Here is a 24,141-nt window from a genome sequence, read left to right as displayed (position 1 = left end):
ACCCAGTGGTAATAAGTGGTAAAGGAAGCAAAGATCAGCTACCTTGAACCCCAATACCATCTGAACTTCCTCTAAATTTTAGTCTCAGCTTCCATATCTCTGGCTCTCAACTGTATAAGATACAGTGTTATCTTTTATAAGGTATTTCATTTTTAAATGTTCTTTCAAAGAGTCACATAAAAATACAACTACAAAAATGCTCAACCTAGCCGTTTTCAATTATACATACTGAAATTTGGACAATAGTGCCAAAAATGGTCTTGAAATTTAAACTTTGATTTTTGGAATTACTAGAATAACTAATTCTAAAAGAAAATCATATATGAGATTTTTCTATCACCTAATTATTTTCAAAAATACTAATTGTACCTATCCATTTACTATTTCTAAAGCAGCATATATACACTTATTTAAGGAAATGATATATTTGTGATTTACTAACAAAATAAATTTTCCATTCAGTTCTTTTTAACCTTACTTTGAATACTTATCATCTTTCCAATTCTACAAGCACAAGTAAGAATTTCAAAAAATAGCATGATCTACGGAACACTCAATATTAACAGAAGGAAGAGAAATCATTTTTCCATTCAAGTAGACAGTGCAACAACCACTAGTAGTGATACCTAGCATAAAGCAAGTAATCATTACTAGTGACAGTGCTCTATAAGAAACTAGACATTTCTACTGTTAAAGAAGTAATCGTATTGATTATCTTCAACCACCACCACCTACCCAAATCAACTATCTTAAACTCTGACTCAGGCTTCTGCTCTCCCATTCTTATTCTCAATACCTCAAAGACAGAAACAAAAATACAGGAGATTTGAAAAGGTATTTAGGTCATGATTTAAAATGTACTGTGGATAATCTAGTCCCCCAAAATAAAGAACTATTATACTTAGAAATACTTACTTTCAACACTGGACAAAGTACAGGGATTAGAGTCAATCAAAGCTAACTGAAAATGCTGTGAGAGAAAAGTGAAAATATTAACACATTAAACTCAGAGTTACATAAAATCAACTTTTACATTTTAGGCTTTGTAAAATCTAACATATAATAATGAAAAGATGATACACACCTAAAACATAATAGTGAACCAAATAAAATTACTGTCATTCAAAATCTATTATGGAAAGAAAAGTGCTATTAAGTTATTTATTCCCATCAGAGAGCTAAAAATGAAGAATGTGGGGGTAAAAATCTTTATTTATCCTGTGTTTACTTTTATTAGATGGGAAAAAAATCTATTTCAGTATTCAAGTAAAAAATTAAGGGGGCGCCTGTGTGGCTCAGTTGTTAAGCGTCTGCCTTCAGCTCAGGTCATGATCCCAGGGTCCTGGAATCGAGTATCGCTTTGGGCTCCCTGCTTGGCAGGAAGCCTGCTTCTCCCTCTCCCACTCCCCTGCTTCTGTTCCCACTCTCTCTCTCTGCCAAATAAATAAATAAAGTCTTAAAAAAATTAAGTTACAGAAATATTTAATGAATCAGCCTTTCAAATTCATTATATAAAAGTGGAAAAGTCCAGTGGGGTATCTTTAAGAACATAAATTATTTTTAAAAAAATTATTTCAAAATGAAACTTAAAATTTAGAAACCAGAAAATTCTATGAGAATTATCATTAAGAATAACATATGTATGCTTTCACTGATTCTTCCATATCACTGTATTTCAAGACAGTTTATAAAGATGTAACCCTACGTATGTATCAAACAGCCCACGTTCGGGGCATCTGGATTGGCTCAGTCGGTTAAGCATCTGCCCCAGGCTCAGTTAATGATCCCAGGGTCCTAGGATTGAGCCCCACATCAGGTTCCTTGTTCAGCAGGGATTCTGCTTCTCCCTCTCTCTCCACCCCTGCCTGGGCTTGTGTGCTCTCTCTCTCAAATAAAAAGGTAAAATCTTAAAACAAACAAACAAACAAACCCATGTTCAATTTCATTTTGCGGACTGATTATGCTGTTTTAAAAACTATATAAATTGTGTATAAAATATGGAGAATCATTCATTAATTATTAAAATACTAACAGTATAGCTCTACTTCTCATTAAATCAAGTAAGTTTAACACACAATGTAAAACACTTGTAACTATAGACATATATTTAGTATTACTGAATAAACGAATATTAGATATAAAAAACTATTACTAATAACTTAATTATTTAATAAATAATAATATGTAACTTACATGATAATATATAATATTTGCTAATTGGTTAATATATAACATAATGTAATAATACATAATTTATATTATATGATATCAAGTAATATTTAATATACTAATTATAGAAAAGTCATTCACTTATCTATCTGTGGATATTAAAAGCACAGGTAATATTAAAACATGAAAAAACTAATCCTTACTAAAAACACTAAGTAGGTTTGACATCTGTTACTTGTCACGATAAACATCACTTACATAAATTGCTCAATAGAAAACAATAAGCACCTGAATTTTTTTAAAGTTACACGAAAATGAAGCCTGTTTTAACTATTCCAGAAAGTACTCCCACAAAAGTACATTCAATTTCAAAGTCCCCATTAATTTTTTAATGTTAAAATAATCAATTATAATACCATTAAATAACAAAAGGACAAGTTATAAAAAGACATAGTGATATTTCAAGTTTGAAATACCAAGCTGTACATGTATTTCAAACAATATCTTCTGCAAGTTTTAAAAAACTACTCCTACATGCAAAATTAACGTGGAATTCATCGGACTACATAACTATGCTTCTTCAAAAAGCCTTAAATAATGAGAAAGAAAGTTTCTATCTGATACCAACGAACAGTTGCAAATAGCATCCAAGGTAGAAATACTTAAGGGTGGTAAAGCTTGTTAGGCTTGTACATGGTATGTAGGCCAACCTTTCTACAAACAGTGCTTGGAAAACTAGCCATCTACACGGGAAAGAATTAAGCTGAACCCATCTTACACCATACACAAAAATTAACACGAAATCGATTAGAGATGTTAATATAACAACAAACTATAGAACTGCCATAAGAAAGAAGACATGAAGGAAAATTTTTATAAACCTTAATTTTGGCAATAATTTCCCAGCTATGACACCAACGGCACACAAAACAATAAAAAAACAAATTGAGCTTCATGAAAATTAGAATCTTCTGTGCATGAAAAAAAAAGACTAAACAGAATGAGAAGAAAACCCACAGACAGGGAGAAACTATTTGCAAATCACAGATCTGACAAGGCACCAATATCCAGAGTATATTAAAAAAAAACTCCTATATCTGAACAGGAAAACAAAGAACCCGATTTAAAAAGAAGCAAAGGATTTGAGTAAGTATTTCTCCAAGACAAGCAAATGGTCAATGAGCACTAGAAGACACTTAAAATTGGTCATTACAGAAATGCAAAATAAAATCCCAATGTCTTACTACCAATTCATTTTTTAAAAAGGAAGACGGACAATCTTTTTTAATGAAAGGGAAAAAATGAAGTGCTGACAACAATGTGAAGATTCTGAAATCTTTGTAATGTTGGTGAGAATGTACAACATGCAGGCACTGTATAAAAAGAATTTTATTTTTTTCTTAAAGATTTTTATTTATTTGAGAGAGAGAGAGAGAGATTGAGAGAATAAGTGGGAGGAGGGGTAGGGGGAGAAGCAGACACCCCCGGAGCAGGGAGCCCAATGTGGGAGTCAATCCCAGGACCCCGGGATCATGACCTGAGATGAAGGCAGACGGTCAACCAACTAAGCCACCCAAGAACCCTGTAAAAAGTTTTAGCAACAATATTAGTAAGTCAATTATACCATATATTCATCAATTACTCTCCTAGGTATATTTCCAAAAGAACTGGAAGAAGGGACTCAAATACATACATGTAAACCAATATTCACAGCAGCATTGTTTACAACCACCAAAGTGGAAAACCAAAATGTCCATCAATATGTGAATAAATAAAAAGACTGTTATATATACACAATGTGTATTACTCAACCAAAAAAAGAAATGGAACTTTGGTGTAAGAACATGGATAAACCCTGAAAATATTATGATTAGTGAAATAAGCCAGACACAAGAGGACAAATATTGTGTGATTCTATTTATGTTGAAAGAGACACAAAATAGTACAGGGGTACCAGGGTCTGGGAGACAAAGGAATGAGAAACTATAGTTTAATAGGTGCAGAATGTTTGTAGTATGCTGGAAAACATGGGTGGTGACAGAGAACATTATTAATATACTTAGTGTCTCTGAATTGTACACCTAAATGATGCACACACGTAAATGTCTAAAATAATCAGCATTATGCATGATATACTACAATAAAAATAATACTATAATAATTCAAGATAATACCTGAAAAAAATTAGGCTACCCTACATATAATGCATTTCATACATTTAAAGGCTTAAAATGTATGCTGGGGGCCCCTGGGTGGCACAGTAGGTTAAGCAACTGACTCTTCGTTTCAGTTCGGATTATGAGTTCAGAGTTGTGAGGTCAAGCTCCATGTTAGGCTCTGATCTCAGCAACAATCCTGAAGTTTCTCTCTCCCTCTTCCTCTGCCCTTCTCTGTGTGTGCTCTCTCTAAAATTAATAAATCTTTAAAAAATAATTACACATATACTTCCTGAAATGGGACAAATTATTAACATGAATATGGCTCTTAAACAGTAAATACTTTCATCATCAATGCACCAATATTAAGGACTATTAAGAACCAATAATGTACAAAACCATGCAGACACTGAGGATACGATGTTCCAAAAAATAAACCCGTTTTTAACAATATTCAATTCTGATCATGATATGTTGCGTACTATGGACATGCAAGATGTTAACGCTGAAGAAACTCTGATAAGCTCTATGAACTCTTTGTACTATTTCTTACATGTAAATTTGCTATAATCTGAAAATACAAAGTTAATAATAAAACCAAAACTGAAAAGTGAATTTACTCAAGAAATATCCAACATTTGAACACTGTGAATATTTCTGAATACTGCTTTTATTTTCTCATTGTGAAAAGCCAAATATGTTTCCTTACTGTGATAAAAGAGCAACACAAAGCTATTTTAAAATATGTGTACTATTAAAAGCAAAACATATTTAATAAATGCTTTCTTTTGCACAAGAAGAATGGCATAACAGTAATACTTCATGCTTATTTATTACATACTTCACACTTACTTATTACAATGTAATGTGCGAAAAAAGATCTTTCCTAAATGAGTCATCAAATTGACCCTAAAAGAATTTATGATAGTATTTCAGTACTATTACTACTGTAACCCCCCCAAAAGAGTTGTCTATCATTTAAATCTCCCTACATTTAATCTCAATATTCAGATCCAACAATGAAACCCATCTTGCAGAAGCAGAAATTTTTAAAGCAGCAGAAAAATTACTTCTTTAATGTTCCAAACCCAAGACAATATGAAATATTAAACATTTTCAAACAGTGAAAACCTAGAAAACCTTTAACAAAATGCAAAGGTAACAAAGGCAAAACAACAACAAAAACCCAAGCACAGGAAACCTTCAGCAAAATTAAAGGGCAATACACCAAATGAGAAAAAAAATCTACAAAATCACTTATAAGAGGTTAATATCCAAAATACATAAAGAACTCATTAAAAAGAGTTGCAAAAAAAAAGAAACAATCTGATTAAAAATACGTAGAGTATCTGAAGTGACATTTTTCCAAGGAAGACTAAACATGGCCTACCAGTGCATGAAAAGATACTCAACATTACTCAACACCAGGGAACTGAAAATCCAAACCATAATGAGATATTACCTCACACCTGTCAGAACAGATAGTATCAAGAAAACAAAAAATAACAAGTGTTGGCAAGGATCTGGAGAAAATGCACTGTTGTGGTACTGTAAACTGGTTCAGCTTTTGTAGAAAACAGTATAGAAATTCCTCAAAAAATTAAAAATTCCACTACAATACGATTCAGCAATCCTACTTCAGGGTAGGACCTAGAGGGTATTATGTTTTGTGAAGTAAGACAAATATCATATGATCTCAGGTATATGGAGAATATAAAAATTTCAAAAAACTTGAATTTAAAAAATAAAAAGCAATCAGAAAAAGACATTTTCATCAATAAATAGTGTTGGGAAAACTGGACAGCAACATGCAAAAGAATGAAACTGGACCACTTAGACCATACACAAAACTAAATTCAGAATGGATTAAAGACCTAAATGTGAGATATGAAACCATTAAAATCCTAGAAGAGAGCACATGGAGTAACCTCCTAGACACTGGCCATAGCAACATTTTTCCAGAGATGTCTCCTGAGGTAAGGGAAATAAAAGCAAAATAAACTATTGGGACTTCAACAAAATCAAAAGCTTCTGGGGGCGCCTGGGTTGGTTAAGCATCTCACTCTTGATTTCGGGTCCAGTCATGATCTCAGCGTCATGATACCAAGTCCTGCATCGGGTACCAGGCTGGGCATGGAGCCTGCTTGAGATATTCTCCCCCCTTCTCTTTGCCCCTCCCCCAGTCTCCCCCTCTTAAAAAAAACAAAAAACAAACAAAAAAAACCTTTCTAAATAGCAAAGGAAACAATCAGGAAAGCTAAAAGGCAACACAATATACTACAGGCGTTGGCCAGCATACAGGCAAAAAGGAATCCTCTTGCAAAGTTAGTGGGAATGCAAACTGGTGCAGCCACTCTGGAATACAGTATGCAGAGCCCTCAAAGAGTAAAAAAGAGCTAATCCTATGATCCAGCAATCTACTGGGTTAGAATACTAACTGAAAGGGATACATGCGTCCATATGTTTACTGAAGCATTTTTTTTTACAATAGCCAAGTTATGGAAATAGCCTAATGTCTACTGATAGACAAATGGAAAAAGAGGATATGGTATACTGATACAACAGACTATTATTCAGCCATTTAAAAGAATGGAACCTTGCCATTTGCAATGACACAGATTGACCTTGAGAGTACAATGTTAAGTGAAGTTAGTCAGAGAAAGACAAATACCATATGATCTCATTCATATGTGGAAATTAAGAAACAAAACAAACAAGAAAAGGGAAAAAAAAACAAAACAAAACAGAGAGCAAACCGAAAAACAGACTCTTAACTCTGGAAAACAAACTGATGGTTACCAGAGGGGAGGGAGTAGGAGGATGGTTGAAAAGGTGATGAGGATTAAGGAACACACTTGTGATGAGCACTGAGTGTTGTATGAAGTGTTGAATCACTGTACAACTGAAACTAATATATAAAACTCTGTATGTTAACTATATTGAGATTAAATGTTTAATTTTTAAAAATTAATAATAATAAATTAAAAATTAAAAACAAAAAAGCTCACAGATACAGAAAACAAACTGGTGACTGCTGGTGGCAAAGGGTGGGGGATGAGCTAAGTGAGTGTCGGTGGTCAAAAGGTACAAACTTCCAGTCTGTAAAGTCTTTTTTTTTTTTTTAAGATTTTATTTATTTATTTGTTTGTTTGTTTGTTTGACAGAGATAGAGACAGCCAGCGAGAGAAGGAACACAAGCAGGGGGAGTGGGAGAGGAAGAAGCAGGCTCCTAGTGGAGGAGCCTGATGTGGGGCTTGATACCAGAACTCCGGGATCTCGCCCTGAGCCGAAGGCAGACGCTTAACCACTGAGCCACCCAGGCACCCCTCCAGTCTATAAAGTCTTAAATAAGGAAATTAGTCTTGGGATGTAATATACAGCACAGCAACTGTAGTGAATAATTTTGTACTGTATATTTGAACGTTGCTCAAGAAAGTAGAACTTAAAAAGTTCTCACAACAAGAAATTGTTTTAGCTAAGTCATGATAGCTATTAACCACACTTACTCCTGTGATCCTTTAGCAATATATACAAATATCAAATCACACTGTACATTTGAATTGTATACATACACTATAAATATAATGCTGTATGTCAACTGTGTCTCAATTTTTTGAACTAATAACTAAAATGCTGAAGTGAGGTAATCGTGAAAAACTGGTTGGTTTTAGAGGATATTTTACATAATAAGTAGTCACTGAAAATGAAAGAAAGGGATGCCTGGCTGGCTGGCTTGGTTGGTAGAGCATGTACCTTCTGATCTTATGGTCAAGCGTTGGAGCCAAAATTGGGCATAGCTTACTTAAAAAAGAAAAAAACAAACTTCAAAAAGCGAAAGTCCACTTATTACCATTATACACAGCATATACTCCTTTTACGGCAATTCAAAACAGTAAAGGCACAACACATGACCAAAACTTGCAGTGGTCACAGAGCCTAGGATTTGCTCCATCACCAAAAGGACACATGGCCTATCATCCATTCTGTTTTGTTTCCTATGAGGAAAGACCAGTCCTCTGCTTTAAAATACACACAATCTTCCTGTTCATTAATCAAAGTAATATATTTCAATTTCATACCAGCCAATCAAAGAATGATAGCAAAGAACCATGGAACTTGTTTATCTTTCATTAAAAAAAAAAAAAACTGGTATAATTGGGGTGCCTCGGTGGCTCAGTCGGTTAAGCATCTGCCTTCGGCTGAGGTCATGATCTCAGGGTCCTGAGATCAAGTCCCATGTCTGGCTCCCTGCTCAGTGGGGAGCCTGCTTCTCCCTCTGCCACTTCCCATTCTTGTGCTCTCTCTCTAGTAAATAAAAATAAAATCTTAAAAGAACTCGTACAATTAAGGCATCTGATTCAAAAACTTCAAAATGTGAACTAAATATATTAAAAGTCTAACTTCTAAAATACATACAGTAGTAGTACATCTATTTGCCTGCCACAATTCTGATTCTAACAGTGCCATCTGCTTGCTAAATTCACTGATAATATATGAAAAGATACATTTGCTTTGCTTTTTCTTTAACCTGTTACATTTGTTTTTAATATGTTATATTGGTCTTCCTGCTTTGGAAAGCAAACAAAAATCCTGAAACTGTATCCTTTAAAAAGATGTACAAGAAAATAAAAGACTTTACAGGATAACTAAATATTTGTGGAAGACTAACAAGAGTCATACAAAAACTCAGACATAAAAAAGAAAGATAATAACACCAAAAAAAAGGTCAACTCTATGCCACTATAAAGGCAATGTGACAGAAATTACATATATTCTGCCTTCTAAATTATTAATTATTCCAAGATAAAAATGAATTATCTCTATCAAATGTTCACAGTGCAGTCCTATCCATATTTTCTAGCCATAAAGTAAACCCCATTCATTGTACTATATCTCCGCTTAACAGCGGAGAGTTCCTGGCGTACCAGGTAGCTCAGTCAGTTAAGCATCCAACTCCTGGTTTTGGCTCAAATCGTGATCTCAGGAGCCCCACATAGGGCTCTGATGTCAGCATGCTGTCACAGCTTTAATATTCTCTGCCTCTGCCCCTCTCCCCATGTGCCTGCACATACACACACACTCTTTCAAAGTAAATGAATCTTAAATGGAAAAAAAGCATAACGTTTCTTACTTTCCTTTACCAAAGGAACTGAACTATACATATACTTTCTCTACTTCCTCATTCCCTTCTTGTCTGGCTATCGAATACCAGTTAGTAAATGTTTTTTAGAAGTTAAAAATAAAACAATTATTTTGGGGAAAAAATATTAAGCTAATAGAGGGGCGCCTGGGTGGCACAGCGGTTAAGCGTCTGCCTTCGGCTCAGGGCGTGATCCCGGCGTTCTGGGATCGAGCCCCACATCAGGCTCTTCCACTATGAGTCTGCTGCTTCCTCTCCCACTCCCCCTGCTTGTGTTCCCTCTCTCGCTGGCTGTCTGTATCTCTGTTGAATAAATAAATAAAATCTTTAAAAAAAAAAAAAAAAGAAAGAAACAGATAATCACTATTTCATTAATAATGTGCATGCAAGCTTCTAGTACAATAGCACTTCACGTTGTTAAGCCTAAAAAAACCAAACATTGAAAAAAAAATTAAAAAAAAACAACCACCAAACATTGCCAAGACATTATTCAAAGTCTGTATCAATGATATTTATTTCAAAATCCGAAACAAGTTGTCTGAAGTACCACACTCCAATTATACCATAACCTGCGGTACTGTGTGAACCAAGGTAATGCAATCTCGAACAACTCTGCCAGGATGAGCACTCTGTGACCTAAAAGCCTTCTTGACCATCATAGCCACCAAACCACATTCTTTTCTTTGCTTAACCATACCCTTAGGTATACCTTCTAGTCATAATATCCTTGATCTGCCCTAGAGATAGGACTATGACACACAATTACTCTGAAACTAATTCTATGACACACACTTACTCTCCCTCAGCATTTTTCCCAACTTCTAGGGCTATAAAAGTAGATTTTAGGAGACGTGGAGTTGCAGAGATCTACTCATCTTGAGGGTGCCCAAAATACACTTCTGTCCCTAAATCCCCTTAATAAACCATTTTTCATCAAGTTAGACCTTGTTGGGCTTTTCCCTGGTGTTAGTTCCTTTGGCCTTTAAAGATAATTTTGCATATACCTTCCTTTCACGTAACAAGTATTCAGGAAATAACTAATAGAAAACCAACAAATAAAGCTAGCAGCACTTTTTTTCTTCATTGCAATCTGATGAATACATGAACATTGCTTAAATGTCACCTTTTTTAGTACATGTGAAATTTACATGATAGTGACATGAAATTATTTTCAGTCTTTTGACAAACAGAAATACCTCTAAACTATATGAATCTATAATGAATTAGATTATCACAATGTCCTTCAATTTGAATTTTGTGTAGAACTATGCTCTGAAAATACAGTAGCAAAGACAAAGTAATCTGGAATACCTACCAAAATTAAGGAGTTTATTCCAGAATATAAATCCATGACTACCTTCTTCACCAAGAAAGCCTTACTACAAAAACAAACAAACAAAAAAAAAAAAACCTGTCAAATAAAGAATCTGCTTAGTGATGCAGTAGAAATTATGAACTACATAAAAGCTAATGGATTAAATTCAAGATTATCGGGGCACCTAGGTGGCGCAGTCGTTAAGCGTCTGCCTTCGGCTCAGGGCGTGATCCCAGCATTCTGGGATCGAGCCCTGCCATCAGGCTCCTCCGCTAGGAGCCTGTTTCTTCCTCTCCTACTCCCCCTGCTTGTGTTCCCTCTCTCGCTGGCTGTCTCTGTCAAATAAATAAATAAAATATTTTTAAAAAATAAAAATAAGTAAATTCAAGATTATCATTTGATTATAAAACATTACAAAGGACATTACAAAATAAGATCATATGGATATATATGAGAAAAGTTCTGATGACAATATTTTACCTGTAAGATGATCTGTTACTGCAAGGTAAACAATTTCATCTGAATCCAAATGTAAACGCAGATCACCAGAGCAGCTTTTACTCTGATTTAAAAAAAAAATCTAACCATCTTTTCCCTTCTTGCAAAGAGGGAATACAGCACATTTTTTAGTGCAAATTCTAAATTAAGAAGCTCAAGAAACAATTTCTATTCCTGTTATGACACCTTCCAAAATTTAACCACCATGAAATAGATGATGAGCATATTTCACATCTATAAAAGATGGTCAACAAATTTTATCAATTTTGTCGAGACCCTGCTTCTCCCTCTCCTCCCCACTCATGCTCTCTTGATATCTCTCTCTCTCAAATAAATAAATAAAATCTTAGAAAAATTCAGGGGTGCCTGGGTGGCTCAGTTGGTTAAACGTCTGCCTTTTGCTCAGGTCATGATCCCAGGGTTCTGGGTTCGAAGTCCCATGTGTGGCTCCCTGCTCAACAGGGAGTCTGCTTCTCCCTCTGCCCCTCCCCCTACTTGTGCCTTGTCTCTCTCACTCTGTGTCTCAAAAAAATAAAATCTTTAAAAAAGAAGTTAATCAATCTAAACTATATTTCCTTTAAAAAAATACTCATGTATAGGAAATTTATAGGCCATGTAGTCATGTCTTCATTGAAAGGTAATTTAATTATAGCTTCATAAGATAGACTTTTGGAAAATGCTACTAAAACGACATCTGTAAAAAACCCAGCATCTTCCTTTATATAAAAGTTGAAGGTTTTACAATATCTTCATTGCCATTCCACTTACACTAGTTTTCTCCTTACAGATGAACATATGAGAAAGAATCTACTTCTTTCATGCCTGGTGAATATCCTACATCAAAGATGGAAAAGCCAAAAGAAAAGACAATATGGATCCTTGATGTCATATCTGAATGACTAAATCAATTAATCCTCAAGTCTGGAATTGCTATGACATGAACTACTAGTTTTTACCATTATTTCAACAAACTTGAACTGGGATTTAAGTTTCTACAGTAATACATTACACCAGGAACACTATGGTGTATTAGAGAGGTTTCATACTTGGCTAGACTAAGTTAAATTACTGTAGTCCAACTTAGGAAAATTACAGATCTCCTACAGGGAGACTTTCATTCTGATTCATTTCATCATTCATTTAAAAATGCTAAGTAATTATATCATAATATATAAAAAATTTCTCATCTTGAATTAAACTTACTGATGGCTAAAACGGTTCCACAAGAGAAAAGGCGTATTTCTATTAACAGAAAAAACTTAAAAAGCAAATGCCAGGATGAAATAAAAATCAAATAACATATACAAACTAAGAGAAAGATTAATAGCCAAAAACATCCTAATATTATATTTTTCATACAGATGAGACTAGCCTCAGAAAGTTGTCAGAAGTTTGAATAAAGGAAAGAGGCTCACAGAAATAGCTGTATGTATCTAAGACATTCTTATTAAAATCAACATCATTTCAAGGTTTGGAACTCCTTACGTAAACCTCGGGAAGCTAGTACATACAGGACATTTTTCTTATGCATCATTAAGTAAAATTACTTCTACCAGCTGGTGAACATTATCTAACTCTGCTCTGTGTAAATAAAGGATACTGTAAATATTGCCAAATCATTAAATCACAGATCAGCTTTAATTTAAAACAGATTTTAGGGGGGCGCCTGGGTGGCACAGCGGTTAAGCGTCTGCCTTCGGCTCAGGGCGTGATCCCGGCGTTCTGGGATCGAGCCCCACATCAGGCTCTTCCACTATGAGCCTGCTTCTTCCTCTCCCACTCCCCCTGCTTGTGTTCCCTCTCTCGCTGGCTGTCTCTATCTCTGTCGAATAAATAAATAAAATCTTTAAAAAAAAAAAATAAATAAAACAGATTTTAATAGTACTAACCACTGTATTATTATTCAGTTAATCTTTTCTTCACTAATTTTATATACACATTCCATATTTAAGATATAAAATGTTTTTCGGGGTTTTTTTTGGGTCTTTCAATGTATTTCCAGAACACTTCTCAAACAACCCAAAAAGAAAAAACAGAAACAAAAAAAACAACCAACTGTGGTAATATAACATGTTGCAAAAAAATTATACCATATTTAATATTTTTCCTCTATAAGACACATTCACATCTTTGATATATTAGTATGTGAATGTCAAGAAGGGGTTAAAATCTTCAAGTTGTCATAGCCATACTTACATTTTAATTCCACTAAATTCCCATAGTATACAGTTTGGTAAATGCCTCTCTAAACATAGAAGTGATGTATGTGATTCCACTCTCTATACCTGCTGCATTTAACACTGGACTTACTACTCCTTAGCAACAGTTCTCTCTAGCCACGTGGTTTACCTGAATCCTTCTCATGTTCTTGATTGATTACTTGTGTGCTCAGTATCATTCTTTTTTAAATTTGTAAAATGCAGAGATAATTAAATTCATTACTTTAAGTATCTGAAAATTAAGGCAGCGCATGAATACAAAGTACAGCACGGGATTAACTCAGCAGATGTCCCATGTGCAAACACTGCACTTTCAAAGAAATGCCCTTGATATACTCCTGAGATAATTTCTAAATCCTTGGAATAGGGGCAACTGGGTGGCTCAGTCGGTTAAGCGTCCTCATGTCAGGGTTCTGGGATCAAGCCCCACACAGGGCTCCCCACTCAGTGGGAAGTTTGCTTGTTCCTCTGCCTCTGACCTTCCCCCTGCTCATGCTCTCTCAAATAAATAAATAAAATCTTTTAAAAAAATAAAAAATATACTATAAAAAATTGAGATTAAAAAAATCCTTAGAATATTCTGCTTTATAAGCCTTTCTATAGCTACAGCCTTGAGTCATCTATATGATTTATGCTAACATTATTTTTGCTGAGGGCCTGAGGCCACATGGTTATCATTTGACCTTAGACGGGGCTGCTGATGATTGAGTAAGGTCAGTCAGGTAGGTATGCTCTGCATATCCACATTACCAACTCCCAATATTACACACATTCCATGGGGGGAAAAAAACAAAGTGGAAAGCCTTGAGTAAACACCCGATTGACAATACTCTGTGTGTGTTATCACACATCATTGCACGGAAAATTGAGTACTATTCACATGATTCTGCAATGGGAGAGGATAAACAGGATTCTTGTCTCTCCTGGGCTCCATCTTTTTGTGCTCTCCTTTGACAATTTTAACCTTTATTCTTTCACTGTATTAAACTGTAACCATAAATACAACTGTTGTCTGAGTCCACTGACCTCTCGCAAACTGCTGGCATTAAGGATGGTTTAGTGGATTCCCAATCACACACACTTTTTAAATAACATCTATTTAGCATTTGCATGTTAGTGAGCTCAGAATTAAGTCCCACCATAAAGTCACACATACACAAGAACCACCTTTGCAACAAAGATATTCCATTACAGAGCTATATCAGGGAAAGAGCCAATGTTCAAAATGGTCATAAATTCATAAAACCTGTTGTTCTTTCCCCAAAAACCTAAATTCTTTGAAAGAGTAACGCTTTTGTTCAGCAAAGAAACTTTGTAGGATGCCTAGATGGCTCAGTCAGTTAAGCATCTGCCTTCAGCTTAGGTCATGATCCCAAGGTCCGGGATAAAGTCTCACATTGGGCTCAGTGCTCACCAGGGAGTCTACTTCTCTCCTCTACCTGCCACTCTCCCTGGTCATGGTTTTTTGGTTTTTTGTTTTTGTTTTTGTTTTTTTTTTTTTTTGAGAAAAAAAAAATCTTTAAAAAGGAAGGAAATAAGGAAGAGAGAGGAAGCAAGGAAGAAACTCTAATCCCACTAATACCGTTAGAAAACATAAAATGACAGCACAAACCCAGAAATTCTGAAAAATCAAAAGTTTTGACAAATCGTATTTCTGTTAGAATTGAGGTGTGTTATGTTTTTTGCAGTGATGTTTATACTCACAAACTAGCAGTCTTAACAGATAAGAATCTTTCACAGAATTTTGCTATGATACATGTCTTGCTATGAGAAGTGGACAGATTTCTATCAGTCTCAAATGAAAGGCTAGCCAAACATTAGATTACTGGCACAGCATCCATAACCAACTCTTCTTTATCTTTATGATAGCCAGTGTTTTACATGCTCCAATAAATAAAAACTCTGTTTCCTGTGATCACAAAGATTAGGATTAAACATTTTTAAAAATAAAATAAAAACAAACCAAGTAAATAAAATGTAAAACACTAAAAACCTATCTTACAAATTTTACCATCGAATCTATTGTGTACCCTGAAATTCAACCCCTTTGTAACCCTTTAGTGTCTATCATAAATGCATTCATTTTTTAGCGGTTAATATAAATCCCAACATTCTTCAATACTGTTGACACTTAACCCCCCCACACACACACACATGGAATGGTGTCTATCCAAGAAAACCCCGAGGCACCTACCTTTAAACTAGATTCATAGTCTGTGTTCACTTTGAACATAAGCCCAAGTCGTAAATGAATTTCCTTGGCTCGACAAAAACTCGGATCAACATAAAGCACCTCCTGAAATGCTTTAATTGCCCTGAAAAATAAAGACCAAAAAAAAAAAGAATCTAAGGTTTTAATATTTATATGTACATTCCTCGGTAGTCCAGGAAACATTTTGGTTACACAATTTTAACAGAAATTACAACATTATAAAAATATTACTAATGATATTTTAAGATTACAAAAAGGTATGGAATCTCAGTCCAATATTTTCTCAACAGTCAAAATTATTCAACAATTTTTAAGGGTTTTTTAAAAGATTTTATCTATCTATCTATCTATCTATTTATTTATTTATTTATTTGACAGAGGTAGAGACAGCCAGTGAGAGAGGGAACACAAGCTGGGGGAGCCGGAGAGGAAGAAGCAGGCTCATAGCGGAGGAGCCTGACGTGGGGCTCGATCCCATAACGCCGGGATCACGCCCTGAGCCGAAGGCAGACGCTTAACTGCTGTGCCACCCAGGCGCCCCAACAATTTTTAAAGGTTTAATAACATTTTCTACGAAAATAACCAATTTTAATTTTTGTGAAGCATCTCAGACAGTGGAACAGTAGGAAACTTTTTAAAAGGGCAACAGGGTAAGAGTGTTAATCCTCATTCTTTATGACTCCATATAAATCTACTTTTAGAAACTTCACTTTTGCCCATCACATTTTTCTACACATACCTCTTGCAACCTATTATTGGTATAATGTGATACAGATAGGTGTTAGTATTTACTTCTTCCATATGAAATTCCTACAAAACAATACAGTCTTTTCCATAAATTATCCCACCCGAGTAGCAATGCACTACCACCTTTGTCATAAATCAAGGACCTATACTTTTGGGACTATTGTCTATCACACCATCTTTGTCGAATTCTATAACATCTTAATGAATCTTTTTAACAAGTTTTGATTATTAATAGAGAAAAATCCAGACCAGATATATTTTGAATATTTTTTAGTATTTGATCTATGTAAATTATTACTTATTACTTCCTCAAAAAAAGGAGCATGACACAGAAAAAAGAAAAAGTCTATTTTGAATCTCAATTACAACTAACCCCGGAACAATGTGGAGATTAGGGGCACCAAGCCCCACCACAAGAAAATCCACTTACCATTTTTTATTCGCCTAAAACTTAATTCTTAATACCCTATTGTTGACTGGAATCTTTATCAATAACCTAATTCAATTAACACACATTTTGCATATGCATTATAAAATATGATTATGAAGTGTTATAATAAAATAAGCTACAGAAAAAACATGTCTAAGTAAATCATTTTGGTTACGTTCCTACTTCTAAAGTAGTGTGTTTACTTATACACTTATTACAAAACTAAGCATTTTAAGAGGTACAGTTTATTTGGAAAAACATATAGACATCATTTAAAAATAAATTATCAAAATTTACACTCGTCTTTCAAAACCAACTTACCACTGTCATACGCGTATTAAAGCAGTATTTTCTTTCTTTTTTTTTTTTTTAAAGATTTTATTTATTTATTTATTTGACAGAGAGACAGCCAGCCAGAAAGGGACACAAGCAGGGGGAGTGGGAGAGGAAGAAGCAGGCTCCCAGCGGAGGAGCCTGATGTGGGGCTCGATCCCATAACGCCGGAATCACACCCTGAGCCGAAGGCAGACGCTTAACGACTGCACTACCCAGGCGCCCCTAAAGCAGTATTTTCAACCTACACTAACTTATCTCCCTTCTGACTTTATGTTCTTATATTCAATTTAAGGCTCATGAGTTATCATAGCTATGTGAAAATTATCCAACAAAAGGTACATATAAACTTCTCTAATCCTAACTCTACAGTTCTTTGTTCTCAGCCTTACATTGGATTTGACCTAAATTTCTTGTGGCTGACTAAAATGACTGCATCTATTGGCACAAATAATTGTACGTAATGATTTAAAAATAGCCATCTTTCCACCTTAATAAAGGGCAAAGTACAACAAATTATTCCATTTAGTAAAACCTATAGCCTTATTTCTAAACAGATCTTTCCCAAAATTTCCAAGTCCCACCTCTCACTTTTATAACCTTCTAATCTATTTGGATTTGTAAATGATCAGAGGCTATGAACCTAATGTTATTGTGTACAAATGATGTCATTTTTTTTCTTTTAGTGGAATACGCGTTAAATTATTAAGATTAGGGGGGGCGCCTGGGTGGCACAGAGGTTAAGTGTCTGCCTTCGGCTCAGGGCGTGATCCCGGCGTTCTGGGATCGAGCCCCACATCAGGCTCCTCCGCCATGAGCCTGCTTCTTCCTCTCCCACTCCCCCTGCTTGTGTTCCCTCTCTCGCTGGCTGTCTCTGCTTCTATCGAATAAATAAATAAAATCTTAAAAAAAAAAATTATTAAGATTAGGGTCCTGAACATAAGGCTGACTTCTGCCACTAAATATGATTATGTAAGAATGAACAGAAATATACACCACTTACTTTCCATATCAACAATTAGAGTTTTAAAATTAAGTGATCTTTAAAGGATTTTCTAGTTCTAGAAGTTCAGAATTATACATTCTATGACTAGAAGCTGGAAGAAATATATTTATAGAGACATTAAAATGGTCATAATCTACTTGGTATGATTATTCACTACAAAGGAAAATAGGTAGCTGAAGTTTAACCTTACTCAAAGCAATGAGTAATTTAGGAGGAAAAAAAAACTGTTTATAGCATCTCTAATTCACAAGCTTAGTTAATAAACAATGCAATCCTTCTAAAGGTGATCTAATTAACCAGCCCAAAAGCCAACGAGCAAGAAAATAACAGCAGGGAAAATCATCCAACTAAAGGTAAACATTCAACTTTAGGAAACCATATAAAAAACTGGTCAATGAATGTTTAAGATGTCTGTATTAAATATTCAAATGATCCATTCATGTGACTGTAAACACTGGCAATGTAAAAGCTGGCAATTCACTCTCAAGATTATCACACAATTTAAATGGAAACAAACAAGGACAATACCTAAACAATTTCCTGTATTTTACAGTTTACAAAATCTTACATATGAGTATCAGTTATTCCTCAACAATGGAGGAACAGTTTCATTATTCTTAATTGTAGGATTGTGAGAGTTTATAATCAAATTACTAATTCTTGGCCATCACAAAGTGTTAGCAGACATGCTGAGTGGAGGGAAAGAGGGATGAACCTGACATTATAATATTGTATGTGTTTATCACACACACACACACACACACACACACACACACACACACAAAGTGGAAACACCTGGTTTAAATCAACTTACCAGTGAAATGCATTGTAGTAGAAGTAAACCAAACCAAGGCCATACAAAAAGGCAGCATTCTGTTAAAAAACAAAAAATTACAGAGTAAAAGTTTTTACATCTATTTCCTAGATTAATTAGAAATCTAGTACATATGACACGCTTTTATGTTCTGAAAATTCTACCACATATTATAATACACTTCAAAGAAACAATGTAAGTCATGAGGTAATGTGTAATACAGAAGCCAAACTACTTGAAGAAATATTTTCAGTTCCTTTTTTATGAAGTCCACAGTGAAAATAACAAAATTACAATCTTAAAATCTGTGTGAAACCACAAAAGACCCCAAACAACCAAAGTAATCCAAAGTAAGAACAAAGCAGGAAGCATAACATCTCCTGCTTTCAAACTATATTACAAATCTATAGTAATAAAAATAGTACAATACTGGCAAAAAAATGGACCTACAGAACACAGAGCCCAGAATTAAACTCCCACATTTACATCAACTATTATTCAACCAGGGAGTCAAGAACACACGATGGCAAAAGGACTGTGTTCAAATACGATTTAAAAAATGGATAAATACACACAGAACAATGAAACTGGACCCCTTATTTACAGTCATCCAAAAAATTAATTTGAAATGGATCAAAAACTTAACCCAATACCTAATACCATAAAACTCCTATAATAAAATGTAGAAAAGAACTCCCCAACTGGTTTTGGCAAGGGTTTCTTGGGTACAACAAGAAACAAAAGTAAAAATGATCAAGTAGAACTACACCAAATTTAAAAGCTTCTGCACAAAAAACAAAACAAAGCATGAAAGGTCATCTACAAAATGGGACAAAATTTCTGCAAACCATCTATCAGGTAAGGGATTAATATCCATAATAAATACATAAAGAACTCACATAAACTTGGTAATGAAAAGTCTAATTTAAAATGCACAAAGAACTAAAAATTCTTCCAAAGAAGACATTCAGATGACCAACATATTAAAAAAAAAAAAAAAAAAAAAAAGATGCTCAACATCTCACCATCAGGGACATACAATGCAACACCATAATGCAGCATCACCTTATACTTCTTTGAATAGCTACCATGAAAATATGAAGAGATAACAATGTTGGCAAGGATACAGAAAAAAGAGAAACCTGTACACTGCTGACATATAAACTGGTTCAACTATTATGGAAAACAATATGGAGGTTCTCTAAAAAGTTAAATCTACCATATGATAGAGCGATCCCACTTTTGGGTGTTTATCCAAACAAAATGAAAACAAGGTACTGAAAGGATATATGCACTCTCATGTTCACTGCAACAATATTCACAATAGCCAAGGTATGGAAACAACCTAATGTACCATCAACAGATGAGTGGATAAATAAGATGTAGTGTATAAATCCACTGGAGTATTATGCAGCCATAAGAAAATACATCCTCCCACTTGGGACAATATGAGTAGACTGCGAGCAATGATGGTTAAGGAAGATATGTCAGAAAAAAGCAAGTACTGTATGGTATCAATCACATGTGGTCTCTGAAAAAGCCAAACCTGTTTAAAACAGAGAGTAAGTGGTGGTTATCAGGGTAAGAGAAGTGAAAGGATAGGACAGGTTTTGTTTCAAACTACCAATGGATAACAAAATAACCCTTCCAGATTTAGTGCACAGTACAGTGAACACAGAAGACCATACTATATGATACACAACAAACTTGGGCAATCCTACTGGGTCCCCTCCCTCTTTGGGAACTTTGCACTATCACTTTACCATCACTCAATAAACTTTGCTACCAAACAACAACAAAATCAGAAACTCGCTAGTCCAACTACCAAGAAGAAATGATAATTATACAATGTGAGATGCTGATTACTGTTACAGTGATAATCACGTTACACATGTACATCCTAATTTTACAATATTATACACCAAATATACTTCAATTAAAAAAAAAAGTTTAGGGGTGCCTGGGAGGCACAGCGGTTAAGCATCTGCCTCGGCTCAGGGCGTGATCCCAGCGTTCTGGGATTGAGCCCCACATCGGGCTCCTCCGCTGGGAGCCTGCTTCTTCCTCTCCCACTCCCCCTGCTTGTGCTCCCTCTCTCGCTGGTTGTCTCTGTCTGTCAAATAAATAAATAAAATCTTAAAAAATAAATAAATAAATAAATAAATAAATAAATAAATAAATAAATAAAGTTTAAAATGGCCAATAAGTATATGAAATAGTGCTCATCATTATTCATAGCAATGAAAACCAAAATTGCAATAAGATTTCTCTTCCTACCTACTAAGACGGCAAAATGAAAAAAGACAAGGAATGACAAGGTTATGGAGAAAAGGAATAGCAACACATCCAAATAATGTCAGCGTACCCTCTTCAAAGGTAAACCTCAAAAGTATTCTCAGAATCATGGTGATCTATGCAAAAGGACAACAAAGAAATCTTACATGGAAATGATCCTAAATCTTTGTCATTTCTATAACTATTTTGAAGTTTAGGAATATTTTCTACAAAATACATAATTTATTAAATTCTTGCTTACATCAATCAGAATCAAGTGAGGTTTAGAGGATTTATAATTTGTCAAAGTGTCCATCACAAACCCCTGTTAAAAAATTATAGTTTCATATGATTGTCACTGTAATAACCCTAATGATGTCATTGGTTAAAGAAAAAAAATATAGCTGAATGTTACCAAGATGATGAGATATATACAGGGCTCCTAACTTTCTCTCTCCTCAGGGTTTTATCAAATAAACAGCTACTTGCAGGCTAGTTCCCTAGGTGAAATCCAGAAACTAGCTGAGTGACTTTCATAAATCAAGCTGCTGAGAAAATACCCACATCAAAAGAGACAGAAAGACCAAGACACTCCTACCACATTCTCTTCTTATAATCATGATGTCACAACCTCCAACTCCAGCCTTCACCTTAAGGAGCAAAGTATTTCAACCACACATTTACGGGCTCAACCTTTAAGACCGCCACTCACGTGATGGTCACCCTATTTACCTAGCTCTTGAGTTTGACATTTATGAGTCCCTCGCGACAACTGAAGAAAGTAGTAGTTGTTAAGCAGGCTATGAACACTTCAACAGAACCCTCCTTAATGATACATTTCTTAAGGGGAAAGACAAAGACAACAATAGAAAATGTGTAACTTCTCCAAGAAAATGAACAGAAATAATGTATTTTTGAGTAGATATACTAGAGCACAGATCAGGAAATAATGGCTCAGCATCCAAACTGGGATCACAATCTTTCTATGCAGACTGCAAAGCTAAAAATAGGTTTTACATTTTTACAAGTTCACCTAAAAGAAAAGAAAAGAAAAGAAAACAAAACCCCCTACATGACACAAACTAAATGTAGCCATTATTTATAGTCAAATCTATTAAATCCATTAAAAAGTTTGCCAAACTTCAAAACTAACCATTTTTGAACTTAAATTATTTAAAATATGTAGAATGATGTAAAGTTAATTGCTAAAATATAGCTGTGATACACATGAAAACAAAAGCATTTTAAAAACGAATTAAAGATTTATCTTGAATTAGGTTTGTAATATTCCATTTAAGGGTTCAATAATATCATATTATGGATCTCCAGGGAAACAAAACAAACAGGGTGGAAGAGAAGGTGTCTTATGTATGTGTGTGTCTGTGTGGTTTATTAGAAGGAACTGACTTGAGATTACGCAGGCTGATAATTACAAAGATCTGAACAGTCAAGTCAGAAACAGAAAAATAGATGTTTTAATTCCAGTACGAGGGCAGGAAGCTACCATATCATAGTTCAAAGACTTATTAACAGTATGGTCAACTTTTTTTGTACTAATTAGGCCTTGAATTAATAGAGGCCCATGTGCACTGAGGAGGATAATCGGCAGTCTACAGATATGTTAATTTCATCCAGAAACCTCAAAGCTATACCCAGATTAAAGTTAAACAGACATTTAGGCCCAGCCAAACTGGGTTACCACATAAAATTTACCATAAGAAGCCCACCCCCTTCACACATGGGGGGATGGGGGCGGGAGACAACAAGGGTATAATTCTGAACTTGATGCAACTATCACACATACAACCCAAAACAGGATAGCTCCCTCTTCAGAAGGGGAGATAAAGACCTTCAGTGATATTATCATTGCTCCTTAAAATCCTTTAACTTAAATACTATGATATAAAATCAATACACATAACATTACATCATTAAAGAGTAAGAAAGGAAGAAAAAATATTTGCTTTCATGCACACCTGACAAAGTCCTCAGTGCTACAGTCACATGATCATTTCTGGTATTTATAACTACCTACCTTCTTTCATTAATCATTCTGTATTCCCTCTGCAATCAGCAAATCACTTCAACTGGTCATCACTCTACCTGCTAGGGTTATACCAACCATTTCTAAAAGATCTGGGCCATTACTATTCCACCCTGGGTTGAGTTTTTGTAGTTTTCCAATGACCTCAAATCAAAACGCATGGTCATTTTAAGAGAAGCACTAAGGGGTCTACTATATGGAACACATAATCTTCCTTACATCCACTGTGGAACAGGAGTCCAATTTTCCCTTGCATATCAAGATGAATCAGCACAGCCAGAGAAATGAACTCTCTGCCTTGCCTGTTAATTCAAATTGATGAATAAGGAGTTCAAACAGCCAAAGAGCAGTGTTAACTTTCAGTCTGATAGAATCATTGTTGTATATCCTCATGAAAACATTCCTCCCTTGAAACTAACACCTCTTTGCCATAAGAGCATAAGGTCATGGGGAAAGGAAGCCAAAATTTTGCTGCTAGGTCAATAAGGGTAATTGTAACAAACTATAGAAATGATCCCTGAAAGTACAGTCTTAAATAAGGGTAATTGTAGGAGCGCCTGGGTGGCTCAGTTGGTGAAGCGTCTGCCTTTGCTCAATTCATGATCCCAGACTGGGATCCCTGCTCAGCGGAGAGCATGCTCCTCCCTCTTCATCTGCTGCTCCTCCTGCTTGTGTTCTCTTTCTCCCCCCAGCCCCGTCAAAAAAATAAATTAATTAAATTAAAAAAAATAAGGGTAATAGTTATTTGGTGCCAAGGTAATATCAGGATGCAACACAGGTCATT

General features: G+C 35.0%; 1 protein-coding gene across 6 annotated transcripts in view; it reads right to left on the bottom strand.

Moving 5' to 3' along the window:
* LOC123803731 (lysine-specific demethylase 6A-like) overlaps positions 1–24,141 on the bottom strand; it is a 150,205-nt gene that overhangs the window by 86,137 nt on the left and 39,927 nt on the right. For all 6 annotated transcript variants that reach the window (XM_087859306.1, XM_087859310.1, XM_087859311.1 and 3 more), the window contains exons 5-7: positions 19,040–19,098; positions 15,692–15,812; positions 916–970 (exon numbers count right to left, since the gene is read on the bottom strand). In XM_087859306.1, the coding sequence (XP_087715432.1) occupies positions 916–970; positions 15,692–15,812; positions 19,040–19,098 (235 nt within the window). The remainder of the gene's footprint in view (positions 1–915; positions 971–15,691; positions 15,813–19,039; positions 19,099–24,141) is intronic.

This window comes from Ursus americanus, chromosome 37, assembly GCF_024610735.1.
Source record: "Ursus americanus isolate L20-20 chromosome 37, mUrsAme1.1.p, whole genome shotgun sequence".
Taxonomy (NCBI): domain Eukaryota; kingdom Metazoa; phylum Chordata; class Mammalia; order Carnivora; family Ursidae; genus Ursus; species Ursus americanus.
The sequence above is the reverse complement of the archived record's forward strand: the minus strand, read 5'-3'. Positions and strand labels throughout refer to the sequence as shown.